This window comes from Ahaetulla prasina, chromosome 6 (genome assembly GCF_028640845.1).
Source record: "Ahaetulla prasina isolate Xishuangbanna chromosome 6, ASM2864084v1, whole genome shotgun sequence".
Taxonomy (NCBI): domain Eukaryota; kingdom Metazoa; phylum Chordata; class Lepidosauria; order Squamata; family Colubridae; genus Ahaetulla; species Ahaetulla prasina.
In genome coordinates, this window is record NC_080544.1 from 111,118,049 (window position 1) to 111,143,137 (window position 25,089).

Below are 25,089 nucleotides of genomic sequence, written 5' to 3' on the forward strand. Positions count from 1 at the left end.
GCGCCCCACGACCAGGCCCCCTGCCAGAAAGTGACTTGGAAAGTGAGGGGGAAGGGCCATCAGGACTTGCCTCAGGAGCACCGGCTTCCCTGGCTCAGCTCCAGGAGCCAGAGGCAGGCCGGGTGGAGGAGATAACGAGGCCTCTGTCCCCTGACTCTTCCCCCTCCCAGGCCATGCCTCCAGACCCGGCTGATGGCAATCAGGCCTGGCTAGACCCTAGGTTTCGTAGGCAGGATAGGCGGGAAGAACAGAAGCAGGGGTGGGGCAGGCCTAGGAAGTCCTGAGTCATGGAGCCAACCCCACAGGATATAAAAGCAGCAAGGGCTGCTATACCCCTTCGTGGCAAGCAAATCAACTGCTTAACTAGAGCTGAAGTCTTGTTTGTTCCTGGGTGACTCATCAAGAGAGATAACAGAGTCACTTGGCAGACGCTCGCTATTTTGCTGCCAGAGCTGATAGTGCCGGCTAATTAAGCCATCGCTCGGACGGAGGTGAGGGGGGACAAAACACCGCCAATCCCTGCCGCCTGGAATTGACATGCCGCACTGAGGTCAAAAACGGGGCGTGTGGAGGCCGAAAATGCAATGCATGGAGGCCGAAAACGTGACAAGCGGAGGTGGTGATCGATGGCGATGTGCTGTGGCGATCCCAGCAGCCTGGAACAGGTCTATAATGGGGTATGAGGAGGCCAAAAACAGCTGAAGGGTGGTCAAAATCGTGATGCGCAGAGGCCAAAAACGCGACGCGTGAGGCAGCGATAGGCTGTGCCGATCCTTGCAGCTTGGAACAGCTGATTGGCGGTATTCTGGGAGGCTAATCCAACCACCAATCAGCTGCTTGTGCTCAATCACGCTACAATAACATGCTGAAGCTGACCAGGCGGTTTGCTGTTTGCTGCAAGGACGCTAGCCGGATGAATACCGATGGATGCTGGGAGGCAGAGGCAGAATTTTTGTTTCTTGTTTTCCTCCCAAAAAACTAATGTGCGTCTTATAGAGCATCTTTTACTCCCCAAAATACGGTAGATCAAAAAATAAACCTTAGCAACAAAGGCATTTTGCTGGAATCTTTGTATCACTTTGTATCACTCTGATCGCCGCCTGGGATCAGGCGGCGGCTGGTGCTCTAGATCGAGTCGTGCCTTTGCGGCCTCTGACTCGGTGCCGATCTCGTTTAGCCCCTTGGTATTCTGAGGGGCTGAGGGAGATGAAGCGCTGGAGAAGACACCTAGAGAGTATCTGGAGGGCCAGCCGCTCCGAATCTGACCGGACACTAGTTAGGTCTCAAGTTCGGACCTATCTAGTGGCGATGAGGGTGGCAAAACGGGAATATTTTTCCACCCTCACTGCATCAGCAGATGGCCGCCCTGTTTAGGGTGACCCGCTCACTCCTCCATCAGGGAGCGGTGGAGGATCCCTTCCAGGGTCGAACTGAGGAATTTGGACAATATCTGTTTGATAAAATCGCTCAGATTTGGGAAGGGTTGGACACAGATTGGGTAGATCCGGGCGGGGTGGAGGAGGCAGGTCTTGGTGTTACTATCTGGGATGAGTTTGATTTTGTGGCTCCTGAGGACATGGACAGGATACTGGGGGGATTGAATGCGACCACATGTTTATTGGACCCGTGTCCCTCCTGGTTGGTACTGGCCACCCGGGAGGTTACACGAGGCTGGCTCCAGAAAATTGTGAACGCTTCTTTGATGGAGGGTGTCTTCCCTACCGCTTTGAAAGAGGCGGTGGTGAGGCCCCTCCTCAAGAAGCCTTCCCTGGATCCAGCTATTTTAGCAAATTATCGTCCTGTCTCCAACCTTCGCTTTGTGGCGAAGGTTGTTGAGAGTGTAGTTGCACAACAGTTGCCCCAGTACCTGGATGAAACTGTCTATCTAGATCCGTTCCAGTCCGGTTTCCGGCTTGGTTACAGCACGGAAACAGCCTTGGTCACGTTGGTTGATGATCTCTGGAGGGCTCGGGGCAGAGGTTGTTCCTCTGTCCTGGTCCTATTAGATCTCTCAGCGGCTTTTGATACCATCAACCATGGTATCCTGCTGCGCCGGCTCAGAGGACTTGGAGTGGGGGGCACCGTTCATCGGTGGTTCTCCTCCTACCTCTCCGACCGGTCGCAGACGGTGATAACAGGAGGGCAGAGATCGGCCCCTAGGTGCCTCTTATGTGGGGTGCCGCAAGGATCGGTTCTCTCGCCTCTTCTGTTCAACATCTATATGAAGCCGCTGTGTGAGATCATTCGTGGTTTTGGGGTGAGTTGTCATCTATACGCTGATGATACTCAGCTGTATATTTCCACTCCTAACCACCCCAACGAGGCTGTTGAAGTGATGTCCCAGTGCCTGGAAGCCGTACGGGTCTGGATGGGGAGGAACAGACTCAGACTCAATCCCACCAAGACCGAGTGGCTGTGGATGCCGGCGGCCCGGTACAGTCAGCTAATTCCATCGCTGACCATCAGGGGCGAGTTATTGGCCTCCACGGAAAGGGCTCGCAATCTGGGCGTCCTCCTGGATGTACGGCTGTCTTTAGAAAATCATATGATGGCCGTCGCAAGGGGAGCTTTTCATCAGGTTCGCCTGATACACCAGTTGCGCCCCTTTCTTGACCGGGCTTCCTTATGCCCGATCAATCATGCCCTTGTTACATCCTGCCTGGACTACTGCAATGCTCTCTACATGGGGCTCCCCTTGAAGGGTACCCGGAGACTCCAATTGGTCCAGAATGTGATAGAGGTGATAGAGGGAGCACCTCATGGCTCCGGTGTAACACCTCTCCTGCGCAGTCTGCACTGGCTCCCGGTGGTCTTCCGGGTTCACTTCAAGGTACTTGTTATCACCTTTAAAGCGCTCCATGGCTTAGGGCCGGGGTATTTACGGGACCGCCTACTGCCACCAGTAGCCTCTCACCGACCAGTGCACTCTCACAGAGAGGGCCTCCTCCAGATACCGTCAGCCAAACAATGTTGGCTGGCAACCTCCAGGGGGAGGGCCTTCTCTGTGGAACGAGCTGCCTCTGGGGCTTCGTCAACTCCCTGACCTCCAGATCTTCCGCCGCGAGCTGAAGACGTTGTTGTTTCGACAAGCAGGACTAGCGTGAACACAGTTTTAAATTGGGGTTTTAAATCAGGGGTTTTAAACGGGGTTTTAAATTTGTATTTAAAAGCTTTAGGCCATCAATTGAATAAGTTTTTTATACTGTTTTTAGCTGTTTTATATGTATTATATGTTTTCTGTTGTTTTTATTGGCTGTGAACCGCCCCGAGTCCTTCGGGAGAAGGGCGGTATGCAAATATTATAAATAATAATAATAATAATATCACGATATATGGATGTCGGTAGCAGCATCCCTATAGAGTCCTCGACTTACAACCAAAATTGAGCCCAACATTTCTGAGGCTAAGCAAGATACTTTTCAAGAGAGTTTTGCCTCATTTTACGACCTTTTGTCGTGTCCCCCTCCCCTTCCGACGACTGGGTCAAGGAAGTCCGTATCAAACGTGGCAACGAAGCCTCTGCAGCTTTGACAAACTGAAACCTTTGAGGTTTCTCAGGGCAGGCAGGAGTCCAAGTTGTGACTTCAGCAAACTAGATGAGACTTTGCTTGACTCAAGGTTGGAATGCCAAAAGCAGGTCCTTTATATAGGTTGTGGGGTGTGGCTCCATGACTCAGCATTTAGCCAGGCCTGCCCCTCCCTTCCTTCTGCTGGCGTCACCTCTCAGATCTCCCGAAGCGAGGATCCTCCCATTATGAATTCTCTTCAGCTGGATCTGCTGTCAGTAATTCTAGCACGTGGCTGGCTTCCGGCTCATATGCTGTAGGAGTGAGGTTTATCAGGTTTGTTTGTTCATTCCTGGAATCCTCTCTGGGCATGGGGCCAGGGCTGGGGGCTGGAGGCATGACAGGCCATTCATCTTCATTATCAGACTCGGAGTCTGATAACAGGCCCGGGAGGAGACGGGAGGGGCCCGGCTGAGGAGGACGAGGCACAACACCTTTCTGGCCACAGTTTTTAAGTGAATCACTGCAGTTGTTCAGTATGACCCCGGGACATTGCAACCATCATAAATGTGAGTAAGTGGTCAAGCATCTGAATTTTGATCACGTGACCCGGGGGGGGGAGGTGTTTTCAACTGTTGTATGTGTGAACAATGGCCATAAGTCACTTTTTTCAGTGATGCTGTAACTCTGAACAGTCACTAAACGAACTATTGTAAGTGGAGGGCTCCCTGTATTTCTGTTTTACAGCATAACTGCACCAACAGCAAATCTTTGGTTCATTTAACAACTGCAGTGTTCACTTAATGACCACTTCACACATACACACACACACACACAAAGGTTGTAAAATCAGGTCAGTCACACTGCTGACCTATGGCCATTACAACTTATGATCATGATGGGCAAGTTCCATTATGGGTGTAAATCGAGGACTACCTATATACTCTTATCATCTGGAGAGCTACCGGTAGTCCTCGACTTACAACGGTTCATTCAGTGACCGTTCAAAGTTCCAACAGCACTGAAAAAAGTGACATAACCATTTTTCATACTTATGACCGTTGCAGTATTCCCCCATGGTCATGTGATTTATATTCAGACGGTTGACAATGGACTCACATTTATGACGGTCGCAGTGTCCCAGGGGTCACATGATCCCCTCTTGCGATCTTCTGACAATGGGGGAAACCCGATTCACTTAACCACCATGTGACTAATTTAAGAACGGCGGCGATTCCCTTAACAAATATGCTGAGGTCGTAAAATGAGGCAACAATCACTTAACGAATTCCTCACACAGCGCCATAAATTTTGGGCTCAAATTTGTGGTCGTAAGTTGAGGACTTGCCTGTACGGAGAGCTGAAAAGTCCCAAATTGTTCGTCTAGTAGTTAGTATGGATTTACCTTGGCTGCACTGCGTGTTCTCTTTCTGCGTTGCGAGAGGATGAGAGGCTAAGGAAAACGGACTTTTGATGATGGATCATTACACGGCTGCGTGTTGAGCAGGGATGGGCAGCTGTGGCCCCTTTCTGACCTGTGGACTTCAACCCCAAAGAACCGCCCCCCCCCACAGTGCTGGGACTTGAATAACTTAACGACCGGTCCTCTGCCTGGGTAGGTGTGGCCGGTTGGTCATGTGACTGGGCGGGTGACGTCACTCATCACACCCAGTCCCGCCTCCCAGCCACTTGCTTCAAAGGCAGAGGTAGGGTGCAGGCGGTTAGGGTTAATCCCACCACTGTCTGGCCCTGCCTCCACCCGTTTTTTGGCCCGTTTTCAGGGCATTGTTTTGGCCATTTTCAGGCCCCTTTTCAGACCGTTTTCAGGCCATTTTTGGCCCAAAAAATGGTCCGAAAAATACCCCAAAAGCAGTCTGAAAAACAAGCAGGGGCAGCGCCAGCTGGTGGTGGGATTTGCCGGTTCGCCGAACTGCGCAGAATCTTAACTATCGGTTCTCCCGAACCAGTGTGAACCGGCAGCAGCCCACCTCTGCCCTCCCAATGAAGAGAAACCAACGAACCCCTTGCTCTTTTTCGCAAACCTCCCTCCATCGTAACACTGATGATGTTACCTCGTTGGATAATGATAAGGAAAGTCTTCAAGGAACCCACCAAGCTTAGAGAGCACCAAAGACCCTGCGGTTGTCCTCCTTCAAAGTCCTCCTCCTCCTCTCCACAAACCCTCCTCCTTTCTTACACTGATGATGTTCCCTAGCTGGGCCATGAAACGTCTGCAAGGAAATAACCAAGCTCAGAGGGGACCATGTGAGTTCACTGTTCATCCCTCAGCTACATATATTCTCTTCTATCAGATGAAGATCTGGACTTTGGTGGGAAAGGAATTGATTGAATCAGCAAATTGGGAAAAAGTGAGGTCTCTTTTTCCAAATGCTCCTTCTTACCCACTGTTTTCTTTCTCTCAATTTTTAAATTAAGGATTGGGAATAGAATAGAATAGAATAGAATAGAATAGAATAGAATAGAATAGAATAGATTAGATTAGATTAGATTAGAATAGAATAGAATAGAATAGAATAGAATAGAATAGAATAGAATAGAATAGAATAGAATAGAATGAGGAGGAAAGAAAGAAGGAGAATGGAATAGAATAGAATAGAATAGAATAGAATAGAATAGGAATTAGAATAGAATAGAATAGGAAATGTAATAGAATAGAATAGAATAGAATAGAATAGAATAGAATAGAATAGAATAGAATAGAATGAGATAGAATAGAATAGAATAGAATAGAATAGAATAGAATAGAATAGAATAGAATAGAATGAGGAGGAAAGAAAGAAGGAGAATGGAATAGAATAGAATAGAATAGAATAGAATAGAATAGGAATTAGAATAGAATAGAATAGGAAATGTAATAGAATAGAATAGAATAGGAATTGTAATAGAATAGAATAGAATAGAATAGAATAGAATAGAATAGAATAGAATAGAATAGAATAGAATAGAATAGAATAGAATAGAATAGGAATAGGAATTGGAATGGAATAGAATAGAATAGAATAGAACAGAACAGAACAGTACAGTACAGTACAGTACAGTACAGAATAGAATAGAAAAGGAATTGTAATAGAATACAATAAATAGGATAGGAATTGTAATTAGAATAGAATAGAATAGAATAGAATAGAATAGAATAGAATAGAATGAGGAGGAAAGAAGGAAGGAGAATGGAATGGAATGGAATGGAATGGAATGGAATAGAATAGAATAGAATAGAATAGGAATTGTAATAGAACAGAATAGAATAGAATAGGAATTGTAATAGAATAGAATAGAATAGAATAAAATAGGAATTGGAATGGAATGGAATAGAATAGAATAGAATAGAATAGAACAGAACAGAACAGTATAGTATAGTATAGAATAGAATAGGAATTGTAATAGAATAGAATAGAATAGAATAGAATAGAATAGAATAGAATAGAATAGAATAGAATGGAATGGAATGAGGAGGAAAGAAGGAAGGAGAATGGAATGGAATGGAATGGAATGGAATAGAATAGAATAGAATAGAATAGAATAGAATAGAATAGAATAGAATAGGAATTGTAATAGAATAGAATAGAATAGAATAGAATAGAATAGAATAGAATGAGGAGGAAAGAAGGAAGGAGAATGGAATGGAATGGAATGGAATGGAATAGAATAGAATAGAATAGAATAGAATAGAATAGAATAGAATAGGAATTGGAATGGAATGGAATGGAATGGAATAGAATAGAATAGAATAGAACAGTATAGTATAGAATAGAATAGGAATTGTAATAGAATAGAATAGAATAGAATAGAATAGAATAGGAAGTGTAATAGAATAGAATAGAATAGAATAGAACAGAACAGAATAGAATAGAATGAGGAGGAAAGAAGGAAGGAGAATGGAATGGAATAGAATAGAATAGAATAGAATAGGAATTGTAATAGAATAGAATAGGAATTGTAATAGAATAGAATAGAATAGAATAGAATAGAATAGAATAGAATAGAATAGGAATAGGAATTGGAATGGAATAGAATAGAATAGAATAGAACAGAACAGTATAGTATAGAATAGAATAGAATAGGAATTGTAATAGAATAGAATAGAATAGAATAGAATAGAATAGAATAGAATAGAATAGAATAGGAATTGTAATAGAATAGAATAGAATGAGGAGGAAAGAAGGAAGGAGAATGGAATGGAATGGAATGGAATGGAATGGAATAGAATAGAATAGAATAGAATAGGAATTGTAATAGAATAGAATAGAATAGGAATTGTAATAGAATAGAATAGAATAGAATAGAATAGAATAGAATAGAATAGAATAGAATAGAATAGAATAGGAATTGGAATGGAATGGAATGGAATAGAATAGAATAGAACAGAACAGAACAGAACAGCATAGTATAGTATAGAATAGAATAGGAATTGTAATAGAATAGAATAGAATAGGAATTGTAATAGAATAGAATAGAATAGGAATTGTAATAGAATAGAATAGAATAGGAATTGGAATGGAATGGAATGGAATAGAATAGAATAGAACAGAACAGAACAGAACAGAACAGTATAGTATAGTATAGAATAGAATAGGAATTGTAATAGAATAGAATAGAATAGAATAGAATAGAATAGAATAGAATAGAATAGAATAGAATAGAATAGAATGGAATGGAATGGAATGGAATGGAATAGAATAGAATAGGATAGGATAGGATAGAATAGAATAGAATAGAATAGAATAGAATAGAATAGAATAGAATAGGAATTGGAATGGAATGGAATGGAATAGAATAGAATAGAATAGAATAGAATAGAATAGAATAGAATAGAATAGAATAGAATAGAATAGAATAGAATAGAATGAGGAGGAAAGAAGGAAGGAGAACGGAATGGAATGGAATGGAATGGAATGGAATAGAATAGAATAGAATAGAATAGAATAGAATAGAATAGAATAGAATAGAATAGAATAGAATAGGAATTGGAATAGAATAGAATAGAATAGAATAGAATAGAATAGAATAGAACAGAACAGAACAGAACAGAACAGAACAGAACAGAACAGCCTTATTCAATAAGTTTTTTAATTAGTGTTTTATCTTGTATTTATATTTGTGTATTTATATTTGTGTTTTTATCAGGCTGTAAACCGCCCTGAGTCCCTCGGGAGATAGGGCGGTATAAAAATGTGATTAAATAAATAAATAAATAAATAAACAGAACAGAACAGAACAGTAGAATAAACAGAGTTGGAAGGTACCTTAGAGGTCTTCTAGTCCAAGGATCTCCAACCTTGTCAACTTTAAGCCTGGAGGACTTCAACTTACAGAATTCCCCAGCCAGCTTTGCTTGATGTCTGCCAGGCTTAAAGTTGACAAGGTTGGAGACCCCTGTTCTAGTTTAACCCCCTGTCCAGGCAGGAAACCCTACACCACTTCAGACAAATGGTCATCCAACACTGTCTTAAAAATTTCCAGTGTAGTAGAAGAGGGAAGAGTGTTAAAAAGGGTGGTGGTGACTGGGCAAGCCCGACTAATTGTATATAACTGTACATTGGATGAATTATTTGATATGATTGTAAAAATAAAACTTTTTATAAAAAAAAAAAAAAATTTCCAGTGTTGGAGCATTCACAACTTCTGGAGGCAAGTTGTTCCGCTGATTAATTGTTCTAACTGTCAGGAAATTTCTCCTTAGTTCTAAGTTGCTTCTCTCCTTAATGTATGTCTTAAAGACAGAACAACAAGCACGATCTGTAATCATCTAATAATCAGCTTTCAATGTATTAATTATTACACTGATTAACCAGTTGATAAAAACGTAGCAATTTTAAAAAAAGGTATCATAGTGAATTGATCTGGGGATTTTGAGTGTGTGCTGCTTCTCATACGAGACTTGCAAACGCCGCTAGAGGCTGCCAGAGGCTCTAATTATTTCCCGCCTGAGAAAATGTTTCCTCCAGTTTATATCATACGATAACATCCTGTTATCTAAAGTGGAATTCCTCTACTGAATTCTCAGTCTGAAAACAGTTTCCTTCTCCGTCGGTACAACTGCATTCCCTTAAAGACGTTTTCCGAAGGATACATATAAGGTCAGAAGCCGCGGGCTGTCACTGGCTTTAAGTGTTGCAGACAGAAATTCTTCCAGTCTCGTTTTCAGATCAGATTCCCAAGAATCCTGAAAAACAAACACACCCACCACCGGTGAGAATTGTGACCGAATACGCAGAGCTCATTAATTTTGCCATTTCGGCCAACTCACCGAAACTCTGCGAAACGAACGGCATTGCTCAGCGATAACATTTGGGGCAATTTTATAAGACGCTGGAAAATGTTAGTGGAGTGTCAGTGAGTTAATTACAATAATGGACTTTGAAGAGAGGCTTATTTTGGCTTATTTATTTTAAAAGGTTTTCTTTCGTAACTAACAGATGTTGGGTCAGCCTGAATGAGAAAGGTGAAGATTTCTATCTTTGAGATATCTCTTAAGTAACCGTGGTGTAAAATGGTAGTATCCATCTGTGGCCAGTTTCATCCCTGCTCAGTCCAGACTGGGGACTAGAGCAGGGGTCTCCAACCTTGGCAACTTTAAGACTTGTGGACTTCAACTCCCAGAATTCCTCAGCCAGCTTTGCTTACTCTCTTGCAATCCCTTCCTCTGGAATCTCTCCACTTCGGCAGGTAAGAGAAAAAGAAACAGACATGTCTGGCTGAGGAATTCTGGGAGTTGAAGTCCACAAGTCTTAAAGTTGTCAAGGTTGGAGACCCCTGGTCTGATGAGTGCCTACAACTCATCTAGAAATGAACTTCTTCTGCCTTGAGCGAAGAAATCCCGCAAAGGCCGCCTGGTCAAATCCTAGAGCAGGGATCTTTGAGTTTAAAAACCAAAAGAAGAATTTGCTGGAGACTTTCTTCTTTTGAATTACCCGGGAGCAACGTGGTTGGGTTGGAAAGCAAGCAAGATAAATTTGCTCAGGTTTCAGATAGGAAATGTCAACACCTTTCTGTTGACGCTTCTGTGGACAGGAAAGATAAAACCTCAGGCCTCTGGTGGCTCAGCAGACTAAGTCTGTCTGTTATTAACACAGCTGCTTGCAATTACTGCAAGTTCAAGTCCCACCAGGCCCAAGGTTGACTCAGCTTTCCATCCTTTATAAGGTAGGTAAAATGAGGACCCAGATTGTTGGGGGCAATAAAAGTTGACTTTGTATATAATATGCAAATGGATGAAGACTATTGCTTAACACAGTGTAAGCCGCCCTGAGTCTTCGGAGAAGGGCGGGATATAAATTCAAATTAAATTAATTTAATTAAATTAATTCAAATTAAATTAAAACAAATTAAAAAACATTATTAAATAAAAAAAACCACAAAAGCAACCTGGACTTCTAGTTGGAGAGATTAACCAGGTAATGTTAAGGATTTGAGTCTCAATGGTGCTTTTTTTTTACAATAGGCAACTGGACTTTTCAGGTTTTTCTTTGAAGACGTTTCGCTTCTCATCCACAGAGCTTCTTCAGAATTTCTCTCAGAGCTGAAGAAGCTCCTTGGATGAGAAGCGAAACGTCTTCAAAGAAAAACCTGAAAAGTCCAGTTGCCTATTGAAAATAAAAGCACCTTTTGGACAACCATAACGTGGATGAAGGAGAATTTCCATAGACATTTAAGGGACGTCGGCCGGGTTTGCATTAAAATGATCCCATCAGCCACATTATACAAGGGTGGCCAGGAAATTAAAGTCCCATTTCTCATCACTGGGGCCAAGACAAAAGAGCTACTCCTCCTTATGACCACAATGGAGCCCAAAGTTTCTGTCGCCAAGTGAGACATTTGTTAAGTGAGCTTTGCCCCATTTAACGATCTTTCTTGCCGCAGTTGTTAAGCGAATCATTGCATCTGTTAAGTTAGTAACCCTGGTTGTTAAGTGAATTTGCCTTCCCCATTGACTTTGCTTGTCAGAGGGTCCCAAAAGGGGATCGATCACGTGACCCTGGGATGCCGCACCCGTCATAAATATAAGTCGGTTGCCAAGCACCCAGATTTTGATAACTGTCACCATGACTGTGAAGATGCTGCATAGGTTGTAAGTATGAAAAATGGTCATTTTTTTTCCCCAGTGGCATTGTAACTTTGAACGGTCACTAAACCTCTGGTGGCTCAGGCTGGTAAGACAGTCTGTTATTAACAGCAGCTGCTTGCAATTACTGCAGGTTCAAGTCCCACCAGGCCCAAGGTTGACTCAGCCTTCCATCCTTTATAAGGTAGGTAAAATGAGGACCCAGATTGTTGGGGGCAATAAAAGTTGACTTTGTATATAATATACAAATGGATGAAGACTATTGCTTGACATAGTGTAAGCCGCCCTGAGTCTTCGGAGAAGGGCGGGATATAAATGCAAATAAAAAAAAAAGGAGGAGGAGGAGGAGGAGGAGAAGGAGAAAGGGGAAGAGGACGGGGAAGGGGAAAGGGAAGGAGAAGATGGGGAAGGAGGAGGAGGAGGAGGAGGAGAAGGAGAAAGGGGAAGAGGACGGGAAAGGGGAAAGGGAAGGAGAAGGAGAAGATGAAGAAGGGGAAGGAGGAGGAGGAGGAGGAGGAGAAAGGGGAAGAGGACAGGGAAGGGGAAAGGGAAGGAGAAGGAGAAGATGAAGAAGGGGAAGGAGGAGGAGGAGGAGGAGGAGAAAGGGGAAGAGGACAGGGAAGGGGAAAGGGAAGGAGAAGGAGAAGATGAAGAAGGGGAAGGAGGTTGACTCAGCCTTCCATCCTTTATAAGGTAGGTAAAATGAGGACCCAGATTGTTGGGGGCAATAAAAGTTGACTTTGTATATAATATACAAATGGATGAAGACTATTGCTTGACATAGTGTAAGCCGCCCTGAGTCTTCGGAGAAGGGCGGGATATAAATGCAAATAAAAAAAAAAGTCGTAAGTCAAGGATCATCTGTATTCAGCCTAGCCTAGGCTAAGGGTTAGGTTGTCCCCATTGATCCAGACCAGGGGTCTCCAACCATGGTCCCTTTAAGACTTGTGGACTTCAACTCCCAGAGTCTGGGAGTCAACTCTGGGAGTTGAAGTCCACAAGTCTTAAAGGGACCAAGGTTGGAGACCCCTGATCCAGACGCAGGAACCGCCGTTCCTGAGCCAATCAAGGACGTACCTGGAAAAGCTCTTTGAAAGACGGGTGGATCATAGGGTTGGGCACGAACGGCAGGGCGTAGAAAGGCAGGAATTCCGTTGTCTGGCTCAAAGCGGCCCCTTTGGTCTCCAGGTAGGTTTTGAAATACGCAATCCTTTCGTCCAACGCTGCTTTATCCTGAGGGAAGACAGAAACCTGGATCAGCCTAAGTGTAGTACAGGAGTGGCCAAAATTGTGGAAACGTTTTGGGAAAAGTGGGATTTTCTAAAACCAGCTAATAACATCACTTTTTGGGGGAAGAGTACCATAAAATTATATATCAATGGAAAGATAACTTAATCGAGAATGTAATGCAATAACTTTTATGAAGGATTTGCTATTAGAATAGCAGTGACAGTATAAAGAAGAAAAGTTGAAACACGTAGACAAAAACGAGATATACAAAAATTATCACCATAGAAAAAACAAGGTATACAAAAATTATCACCGTGTGAGTTAATACTTAGTTGGGTCACCTTTAGCATGAATGACGGCCTTACAACGTCTTCCCATGGAGTGAACCAAGTCTTTTGAGTTCTGCAGCTGTTATCATGTGAAACCAAGATTGAAGGATGGCTTCTATTAACTAGGTTTTATTGCTGGGTCGCTTCTGACTAGCAAGTTTCTTTAGTTGGCTCCCTAGATTTTCCATTGGTGAAGGTCTGGGCTATTCCCAGGCCATTCCAGCAGTGGAATAGGATTCTCTTGAAACTCCAAATAAAAAATTAAAAAAAAATTGTGTTATTAGCCATCAAACCTCAAAAATACACTTTTCCCAAAAGGTTTCTACAATTCTGGCCACTAGTGTAAATAGGGTTTTGTTTAGCATTTATTGCCGAAGTTCTGGAAGGAATCACTCTTTAAACTCAACGTGATATTCAGCCTCCATGTGTGCTATTACCGATAGGTCAAGATTGAGACTCTGGAAAGAATGCAGAGAAGAGCAACGAAGAGGATTAGGGGGACTGGAAGATAAAACATATGAAGAATGGTTGCAGGAACTGGGTTTGGCTCGTCCAGAGAAAAGAAGGACTAGGGGGAACGTGACAGGAGTCTGCCACAGAGAAGAGGAGGTCCACCTATTCTCCAAAGCACCTGAAGGCAGGACAAGAAGCAACGGATGGAAACTCATCAAGGAGAGAAGCAATCGAGATATACATAGATATAGATAAGTAGGTAGGTAGATAGGTAGATAGATAGATAGAGTCTGTCTATCATCTATCATCTATCACTCTCTCTCTATCTATCACTATCGCTATCTATCTATCTATCTATCTATCTATCTATCTATCCTATCTATCTCTATATATATCTAACTCTATATATCTACCTATCATCTCTCTCTCTCTCTCTCTCTCTCTCTCTCTATATATATATATATATATATATATATATATATATATATATATATATATATATATATATATATATACTGACACTCACTATGAAGATATAGCACGACCACAAACACGAAGCCAAACAACAGCAATGCAGCTCACCAGCTCAAATCCCCCTGCAACTCAGACTAATATGAGCACAACCAAGCCCCCACCCAAACAGGACACACCCCCAGCCAATCAGAGCACAAAAAAACCCCCATCCAATCAGAGCACAGCCAAGCTCCCACCCAATCAGTTAAAACACCCACTAGCAGTTAAAAAGGAAGAAACAGCTGCAATCACACATTGCTCCCAGAAGCACGAAGCTGAAGATGACGAATGAGACTTCGTCGAAACGTCGCCAAGACACTTCCAATTTTACGCGGGAGAAAACCCGAATAACCAAAGACCTACATATATATCTAACTCTATATATCTACCTATCATCTCTCTCTCATTGTATCTATCTATCTATCGATCGATCGATCGATCGATCGATCTAGTCTAGATAGACAAATGAGACGAATAGAATAGAATAGAATAGAATAGAATAGAATAGAATAGAATAGAATAGAATAGAATAGAATAGAATAGAATTCTTTATTGGCCAAGTGTGATTGGAATTTGTCTTTGGTGCATATGCTCTCAGTATACATAAAAGACAAGATACATTTGTTGAGAATCCTAAGGTACAACACTTAATGATAGTCATAGACAGAGAAAGAGATAATACAGTTATAGACAGGTAGAATAACTTTATTGTCACTTTTAATGTACACTAATCGGCATACATTAAAATTAAATTTCATTGCATACAGCTCTCAAAGGGTCACCACCCTCAATATCTAAGGAGGAATTTCCTGACAGTGAGAACAATTAATCAGTGGAATGGCTTCCCCTCCAGAAGTTGTGAATGCTCCAACACTGGAAGTTTTTAAGAAGAGACTGGACAGCCACTTGTCTGAAATGATACAGGGTTTGCAGCCTGAAAAGTTGGTTGGATTGGAAGGCCTCCAAGTTCCCTTCCATCTCTGTTATTCTTGTAAAATACTTGCAATTTTGGACAAAGGCAACCGGACAAGCCTACTTCGATGTTTACCCAGCAGTTTTAATTGCACGGGGACTGGAACCAAGAAGAGAAACAGGCCACCCGGCAAGATTTGCCTTCTTGGAGATAACATTAATTCTCACCTCTTCCATCAAGCAGGCAGACTGCAGGTGATGTTTCTGGCACCAGGAAAACAGCTTTGCGCAGCCAACTGAGCTATCTGGGTATCCGATTATTAAACCAGCCTGCCACAACTTTGGAAACGGGCAGCGTGCCAGTCCACCCTATTAAAAGCCTTTGTTTCTTCCCTTCAATGTAATCTTGAAGGGTGAGAAAAATCACACCTTCCCACGCCCCCCCCCCCAAAAAATTGCCATTCGTTTGGAACAGACCCAGTTCCCCTGCGGTCTCAAGGTCCCACTGGCAGCGAATAATATCAGAAGAGACACAAAGCCCGTTTTGGCTTTTGCATAAAGAGAAACAAGGTACAGGCACTCCTTGACTTACGACCCCAATTGAGCTCAACATTTCTGCTGCTAAGCGGTCGTTAAGCGTGCCTTGCCCCATTTTGCGACCTTTGTGGCCACCCCTGGTGAATCACGGTAATTGTTAAAAGTTAGAAACATGGTTGTTAAGTGAATCTGGCTTTCCTTTATATTGATTTATATTGATATATTGACCATCATTTGTGTTGTAAATGTTGTACCTTGATGAACGTATTTTTTCTTTTATGTACACTGAGAGCATATGCACCGAAGACAAATTCCTTGTGTGTCCAATCACACTTGGCCAATAAAAAATTCTATTCTATTCTATTCTTTTGTCCGCAGGTATTCTGTTTTATTCTAATTTCATTTTAAATTGTTTTTACAGGGTTTTATTAATAATCTGTACTTGGAATCCTATATTTTGATCAATAAAGTAAACTAACTAACTAACAGAAGCTTGTCAGAAGGTCCAAAAATGGAATCACGTGACTCCGGGACACTGCAAAACATCATAAATACACACCAGTTGCCAATCACACGTGAGGTCACAAAAGATAATCACATGACCCTGGGATACTGCAACCGTCATAATTCTGAACCAGTTGCCAAGCATCTCAATTTTGATCCCGTGACCATGGGGATGCTGCAATGGCCGTTAAGTGTGAAATGGTCCTCAGTCATTTTTTCCAGTGGTGTTGTAACATCGGTCACTGAATGAACGGTTGTAAGTCAAGGACTAACCAGTATGCTTGGTATCCACTCCAATTCTAGGCAGCCTTTTTGCAGAATTAAGTTCCACTGCTTTCAATGAGCTTTACTCCCTAGTAAAACAATCTGAGGCAGGGGTCTCCAACCTTGGTCCCTTTAAGACTTGTGGACTTCAACTCCCAGAGTCCCACAAGTCTTAAAGGGACCAAGGTTGGAGACCCCTCATCTGAGGAATGCTCCCCCTCAGCCATAGTGCTCAAAATCTGCTTTCCTGCAAACCCTTAACATAATATAATAACAGAGTTGGAAGGGACCTTGGAGGTCTTCTAGTCCAACCCCCTGCCCAGGCAGGAAACCCTACACCATTTCAGACAAACGGCTATCCAACATTTTCTTAAAAATTTCCAGTGTTGCAGCATTCACAACTTCTGGAGGCAAGTTGTTCCACTTATTGATTGTTCTAACTTATTGACTGTTCTAACTTATTGATTGTTCTAACCCCTCACAATCTGCTTTCCTGCAAACTTAAATCTCCCCTAAATTGGGAGCATTCCCAGAATTACTAATTAGTATGATGGCTGAGGTCACAATACAGGTAGTCCTTGATTTACGACCATAATTGGAACTAAAACTTCCATCGCTGGGCAATTGTTAAACGAGACGCATTTCAATTAGAAGAGTGCTGCAAGGGACCTTGGAGGTCTTCCAGTCCAACCCCCTTCTCAAGCAGGAGATCTTTTCTTAAAAACTTCCAGTGATGGAGCGCCAACAATGTCCGGTGGCAAGCTGTTCCACTGGTTAATTGTTCTCATAGTTAGGACGCTTCTCCTTAATTCCAGGTTGCTTCTCTCCTGGATTAGTTTCCATCCGTTGTTTCTTGTCCTGATGCTTTGGAAAATAATTTGAGCCCTTTTTCTTTGTGGCAGCCCCTCAAATACTGGAATACTACAAAAGGCTGCATTTGAATTTACAACTTGGGTGCCCGGGTTGTGAAGCAAATCACGGCAGTCATTAAATGAACTGTGCACTCATTAAGTGAATCTGCTTTCTCCCGCCCCCCGCCCCCAACTTTGCTTGCCAGAAGCTAGCTGGGAAGACCATAAATGGTGATCACATGACCTTGGGACAGTACAGCTGATGTAAATACAGTCGTGGCCAAAATTGTGGAAACCTTTTTGGGAAAAGTGTATTTTTTGAGGTTTGATGGCTAATAACACCACTTTTTTGGGGACTTTCAAGATAATCCTGTTCTACCGCTGGAATGGCCTGGGAATAGGCCAGACCTCTTAACCCAGTGGTTCTCAACCTTTATAGTGCTGCGACCCCTTTAATACAATTCCCCACGATGTGGCAACCCCCAACCGTAAAATTATTTTCGTTTTGAATTTATCGCGCCTGAAGCCGTCTTGGCTAGCGATCTGAGCTGCTTGCGATTGCCTTGAGGACGGAGGCATTAAAGCGGAGACTCCTCCCCTATTAAGTTTATTGCGCCTGAAGCCAGATTAGGCTAGCGATTGGGAGTGATTGCAGCTGGCTTGAGAGGGAGACATCAGAGCAAAGATTTCTCTCTTTTTTAATTCATCACGCCTGAAGCCGAATTCGGCTAGCGATTTGAAGAGCCTGCAGCTGGCTGGTGGAGTCAACCATTGGAGCGCGATTCTTCGACTCGCAAGTATACTTCCCAAATCTCCGATGGTCTTAGGCGACCCCTGGCAAATCGTCATTCGACCCCCAACGGGGTCCCGACCCACAGGTTGAGAACCGCTGTCTTAACCCAATGGAAAATCTATGGAGCCCACTTAAGAAAATTAACAAATCATAAGCGACCCAGCAATAAAACCCAGTTAATAGAAGCCATCTTTCAATCTTGGTTTCACATTAGAACAGCTGCAGAATTAAAAGACTTGGTTCACTCCATGGGAAGACGTTGTAAGGCCGTCATTCATGCTAAAGGTTACCCAACTAAGGATTAACTCACACAGTGATAATTTTTGTATACCTTTTTTTTTTCTATGGTGATAATTTTTGTATATCTCGTTTTTTCTACGTGTTTCACTTTTCTTCTTTATACTGTAACTGCTATTCTAATAGCAAACCCTTCATAAAAGTTATTGCATTACATTCTTGGTTACATTATCTTTCCATTGATATATAATTTTATGGTACTATTCAAAAAAAAAAAGTGGTATTATTAGCTAGTTTTAGAAAATACACTTTTCCCAAAAGGTTTCCACAATTTTGGCCACTATTATACATGCCAGTTGCCAAGAATTCTGATCATGTGGCTGGGGAAAGGGGGGTGAGAAATGCTGCGACAGTCATAAGTGTGAGGACTGGTCCTAAGTAACTTTTTTTCAGTGCTGTTGTAACTTCAAATACCACCAAACAAACAGTTGCTAAGTCTATGAAAGATGAAATTGGGCTAAAGGGACTCGTTAGTAGGGTTTATAAGATTATAAATTCTGATGAAAAACTACAAAGAGTGATGAGGACAAATTGGGAAAAAGATCTTAATATTGAAATACCAGAGTCAGATTGGAATGTGAATTGGAAGAGTAGAATTATGAGAACTTTATCTATAAGGATTAAAGAGCACAATTATAAAGTTGTTTGGAAATGGTATTTGACTCCAGTAAGATTGTCACAAATGGATAAAAAAATTAGTAAAAAATGTTGGAGATGTGAGATGGAATTGGGGACTTATGAACATATGTGGTATAATTGTGATAAGGTTAAAAAGTTTTGGCAACAATTGGAGAAAATGATATTTGAAATGATGGGGAAAGTAATAACATTGAGAGTGGAAACTATATTATTGTTGGTAATTAAGGAAATAGAATTAACAAAATATGAAAAAGAATTGATTAGAATTATGATTATAATAGGTAGAATTATAATAGCTAGATATTGGAAACTAGATGTGATTTTTAGAATAGAAGAGTGGAATTCTGAAATGTGGAAATTGGCTTTAAATGATAAACTGACATGTGATATTAAAATTAGAAGTGGTGTGTATAAAGAAGATATTTTCTGGAAGACTTGGAAACCATTTGTGGACTATGCGCTTGGAACATTGGACGCTTCGGTACCTGTACCTCGAGAACGTGGATTTTGGCAATCATGAGGATATATCCGAAGACCCAAATCTTCCTTTTATGTATGTATAGCACAAGGGTGTACTAATGTATTTTCTTTTTTTGTTTGTTGGAAAAAAGTAATAAAAAAATTAAAACAAAAACAAAAACAAAAACACAAAAAACAAACAGTTGCTAAGTCAAGAACTATTTGTACACCTGAAGCCCCTCGACTAGGAAGGCTGATGTGGAGAATTAGGAGCAAGCATTCATGAAGTTTAGGGTTTTCTCGTTCCTCCAATACAAGAGGAAAACGGAGTTAAAAATTTCCCCCCTTGACAGAAAACCACAGGTAGCCCTCAACTCACAACCACAACGGAGCCCAATATTTCTTTCGCTAAGTGAGACATTTGTTAAGCAAGTTTTGCCCCATGTTCTGACTTTTCTCGCCACGGTTGTTAAGTGAATCACCGCCATTAATGAGTGAGTAACCCGGTTGTTCAGTGAATCTGGCTTCCTTCCTTCGTCAGAAGGTCGCAAAAAGGGGATCACGTTACCCCCGGGGACACTGCAACCGTCATAAATATGAGTCAGTTGCCAAGCGTCCAGATTTTGATCACATGACCACTGCTGCAAAGGTTGTAACTGTGAAAAACAGTCGTAAGTCTCTTTTTTCAGTGCCAACTTTTTTTTTTTTTTTTGCATTTATATCCCGCCCTTTTCCGAAGACTCAGGGCGGCTTACAATGTGTCAAGCAATAGTCTTCATCCATTTGTATATTATATACAAAGTCAACTTACTGCCCCCAACAATCTGGGTCCTCATTTTACCTACCTTATAAAGGACGGAAGGCTGAGTCAACCTTGGGCCTGGTGGGGCTTGAACCTGCAGTAATTGCAAGCAGCTGTGTTAATAACAGACTGTCTTAGAAATCTGAGCCACTCAAGGACCTTTGATCGTTGAACTTTGAACGGTCACTAAATAAACTGCAGTATGTGGAGGGCTACCTGTACCTTGGGGTGTGTTTTTTTTTAAAAAATTAATATCCCAATGCACCAAACGATGGCTGGATCGAGACCTATCGTATCAAAAATGCCAGCAGGCAGCATTCAAATCAAACTATAATTCAGTGCTTGGAACACATTACCTGACTCTGTGGTCTCTTCCCATAATCCCAAAAGCTTTAACCAAAAACTTTCTACTATTGACCTCACCCCATTCCTAAGAGGACCATAAGGGGCGTGCATAAGAGCACAAGCGTGCCTACCGTTCCTGTCCTATTGTTTGTTTTTTGTTTTCTTCTTATATACATATGCCTATACTTCCTTATATCTTGAGTTTGCAGGCGAGAGGCGGTTGGAAGGAATTAAGAGACCGGACACGAATTGTGAACAATGATATGCTGCTAAACAGAAAACAGACGTTTCTCATTTCCTACTTTGAAGAGATGCACAGAGAGGATTGCGTACCCAAGGGGGCTGTAGAGAGGAAGACGGAGTAAGTCCAGCTTCTGGGCTTCTCGGTCCTGATGCAACGGTGCTCAAATCAAATCAAACTTTCATTAAGGCCTTCGGGCCAGAGAAATGGAAAGAGGCATTGCAATTTAAAAAAAAACAAATAAACCATAGACCTACATGTTAGAGTGGAGGCACAAGGCAATAAATGAAAAAAATGAGAAAGGCCAATTGCCACCTGAAAAAAAGCACTTTTGGGACAACCATCACCTGGAGCACAGGTCTCCAACCTTGGCAACTTTAAGGCTCGTGGACTTCAACTCCCAGAATTCCTCAGCCAGCCAAGGACTGAGAATCTCTACGGACTTTTTAGCTACACAATTTGGCATGAACATCCTTTGAAAGGTGTGGAAGTAGGAATGGATTCCCAGAAGAAAAGGTCCAGACTACAGGAACCATTTGCACCACTCAGGTGACCCTGAGGACACAGATAAACCTCCAAGCGGCCTCAAGGACTCTCTAAAAAGGATGCAAATGACCAGCTGTCTGCAAGGAGAATAAATCCTTCCCTTCCCCACCATCCTATCAGAGCTGAAGAAGCTTTTTGGAGGAGAAGCAAAACATTTTCAAAGAAAAAACAAGAAAATCCAGTTGCCTCTTGATAAAAAGCACCTTTGGGACAACCATGACCTGGATGACTGAGAATCTGTACAGACTTTAAGGCAATAAAAGTCTTTTTTCAAGCATCTAATTTTAGAGGAAGAGGGGTTTCGGATGTCATTTCTTGGGAAAAGGAGCTCTTATGGTTGGTCCTCGACTTACCACCATCTCTTTAATGACCGTTGAATATTACAGCAGCACTGAAAAAGGGACGTACGACTGGTTTTCACACTTTTTTTAAAATTTGCATTTATATCCCGCCCTTCTCCGAAGACTCAGGGCGGCTTACACTATGTTAGCAATAGTCTTCATCCTATTTGTATATTTATATACAAAGTCAACTTATTGCCCCCCCCCAACAATCTGGGTCCTCATTTTACCTACCTTATAAAGGATGGAAGGCTGAGTCAACCTCCTTCCCCTTTTCATCTTCTCCTTCCCTTTCCCCTTCCCCGTCCTCTTCCCCTTTCTCCTTCTCCTTCTCCTCCTCCTCCTCCATCTTCTCCTTCCCTTTCCCCTTCCCCTTCCCCGTCCTCTTCCCCTTTCTCCTTCTCCTCCTCCTCCTCCTTCTTCATCTTCCCTTCCCTTCTTCTCCTCCTCCTCCTCCTCCTCCTCCTCCTCCTCCTGTCTATATTCTCCTTCTCTTCCTATATTCTCTCCCCTCCTTTTCTTCTTCTTCTTTTCCTCCTCCTCCCCCCTCCTCCTCCCCTTCTTCTTCTTCTTCTTCTTCTTCTTCTTCTTCTTTTATTTGAATTTATACCCCGCCCTTCTCCGAAGACTCAGGGCGGCTTACAATGTGTTAAGCAATAGTCTTCATCCATTTGTATATTATATACAAAGTCAACTTAATTGCCCCCAACAATCTGGGTCCTCATTTTACCTACCTTATAAAGGATGGAAGGCTGAGTCAACCTTGGGCCTGGTGGGACTAGAACCTGCAGTAATTGCAGGCAGCTGTGTTAATAACAGACTGTCTTACCAGTCTGAGCCACAGAGGCCGTTGTGGCATCCCCCACTGTTACGTTATCAAAATTCGGATGCTTGGCAACTGGCTCGTATTTACGATGGTCGCTGTGTCCTGTGGTCGATCCCATTTTGCGACCTTCTCACAAGCAAAGTCAATGAGGGAAGCCAGATTCACGTTTCAACCGTGTGACTCGCTTAACAACTGCAGGGATTCACATAGCAACGATGGCAAGAAAAGTCGTAACATGGGACGAAACAATTATCAACGATCCTGCTTAGTAACGGATATTTTGGGTCGTCGGTCGAGGACTACCGATCATTTTCAGGATAATATGGGTAGTCCTCAACTTACAACCACCACTGAGCCCAACGTTGCAAGACATTTGTTACGTGAATTTGCTCCTTTTTACGACCTTTCTTGCCACCGCTGTAAGTGAATCAGTCGTTAATTTAATCACACAGCGCTGAAGTGCTTAACAGGAGGTCGCAGAAGGTGGTCACATGACCCCAGGACACTGGAACCGTCATAAACTGATTCGTAGTCTCTCATTTTAACAAAAGAATTTAGGACAGGTGATTTGGAGAAGAAAATCTGGAGTGGTGGGGTAGCCTAGAGGTGCAGCTCTCGCCTCACAATCAGGAGGCTGTGAGTTCGATCCTAGGTAGAGGCAGATATTTCAATGAGGATATATCTGCGGAACAAAACTCTGCATTGGCGACAGAAAGGGCATCCGGCCATTAAAACACCCTGCTAGCTCCACTCAGTGGCCCAGAACTCCACCCCGCGAGGGATTATGGGGTCGTTAAAGGGAGAGGATGATTTAGAGATGAAAATTTACGGGCTTCCCCACGGCGTGCTTCAGCAGGAAGATGGCAAAGTGGATGTGAAGGTAGAACTCCAGCTTCTGAGCCACAGCTTCTTGCTCTCGGACGGAGGAAGGGATGCGCTCTTCCCATAGTTCAAAGAAGACGTCCTGGTCTCCATCACTAAAGGACATCAGCAGATCCTTCCAGAGAGAGAAAAGAAAGGTTAGTCCTTTGAGAAATTATTTAGGACGGTGGAAAATAACCGTATTTTTCAGAGTATAAAACGCTGCGGACTATAAGGCGCGGCTACCTTTTTTGCTGAGGAAAAAGGCAATTTTGCCTCCTTGCAGCAAACAGCAAATAGCCTGCTTTACTTTCGTTTTCGTTTTCAGCATAGCTTGATTAGCACAAGGAAAAAAAACAACTGCTCCCAGCAATTTACCTCCTTGCAGCAAGCAGCCAGAGGCCCGTGCAAAACAGTTGAGAGTTGGGAAGCTGATCCAACAATCAGCTTGTGCTAATTAGGCTCTGCTGAAGCTGAAATGGGCTGTTTCTTCTTGCTTCTGGCTGCAAGGAGGTAAATTGCTGGGAGGCAGAGGCCAACGGGTGGGGGCCAGTGGGTAGGCGGGGCTACATTCGGTGTATAAGACGCACCTAAATTTTCACCCCCTTTTATACTCCGAAAAATACGGTAAGTGGAAATTTGTCTTATTTTGCATGTTCCAACACCCACTTTGGGTTTTTGGCCAGGAACCAGGAGATGGTGAGTCTTTTAGTTCTAGTCCTTTATGAAGTCAGCTGTTGATTTTTGGACCAATCGCAGGGGATAGTGAGTTCTAGTCCCGCCTTAAGCACAAAAGCTGATTTGGGTACATTGGGCCAATCGCCAAGAGATTGGGAGTTCTAGTCCCACCTTAGGTGTGAAAGACAGCTGGGTGACTGGGCCAATCACTAGGAAATTGGGAGTTCTAGTCCCACCTTAGGCGTGAAAGCCATCTGGGTGATGTTGATCCAATCGCCAGGTAATTGGGAGTTCTAGTCCCACTTTAAGCATGGAAGGCTGGCTGGGTGACTTCGGCCCAATCACTCTCTGTCAGCCCAACTCATTCCACAAGATTTTTTGTGGTGAGGAAAATAGGAGAAGCGGTTGAGTTATAGATAAACAGTAATAAAGCTAAGATAAAATCGAAATAAATAAATAAACCCCGCTCACTGAAGTCAATAGGGATTAAGATCAGAACAGAGGTTATACAGCATTCTTGTTCCCAGAAACAATCAGAAAACAAACAGATCAGCTAGACCAGGGGTCTGCAAACTGGGCTCTTTTAAGACTTGTGGACTTCAACTCCCAGAGTTCCTCAGCCAGCAAAGCAAGTCTTAAAAAGAACCAAGTTTGCAGACCCCTGGTCTGGACATCTTGAAAAATCCAGAAGCAGAGTACAGGTAGACCTTGATTATAACAGTTCATTTAGTGACCGTTCAAAGTTACAACTTACTGAAAAAAAAAGTGACTGCTGACCATTTCTCACCCTTACAACCGTTGCATCATCCCCATGCTCACGTGATCAAAATTCAGACAGTTGGCAAGTGACTTGTATTTATGACGGTCGCAGCATCCTGGGGTCATGTGATCCCCTTTTGTGACCTTCTGACAAGCAAAGTTCATGTGGAAAGCTAGATTCGATTTCCAACCGTGTTACTAACTTAACACCTAGAGTGATTCACTTAACAGCGGTGGCAAGAAAGGTCGTAAAATGGGGCAAAACTCACTTAACAAGTGTCTCTCTTTTTGTCCATTTGTCCAAATGGATAAAAAAATTA

The 25,089-nt window shown here is 42.7% G+C and overlaps 1 protein-coding gene across 6 annotated transcripts in view; it reads right to left on the minus strand.

Annotated features, from left to right (window-relative positions):
* The window catches only part of ARMC9 (armadillo repeat containing 9), a 173,579-nt gene that overhangs the window by 132,782 nt on the left and 15,708 nt on the right, over positions 1-25,089 (minus strand). For all 6 annotated transcript variants that reach the window (XM_058188644.1, XM_058188641.1, XM_058188643.1 and 3 more), the window contains 4 exons: positions 23,301-23,468; positions 12,667-12,822; positions 9,598-9,690; positions 4,912-4,936 (listed from right to left, as the gene is read on the minus strand). In XM_058188644.1, the coding sequence (XP_058044627.1) occupies positions 4,912-4,936; positions 9,598-9,690; positions 12,667-12,822; positions 23,301-23,468 (442 nt within the window). The remainder of the gene's footprint in view (positions 1-4,911; positions 4,937-9,597; positions 9,691-12,666; positions 12,823-23,300; positions 23,469-25,089) is intronic.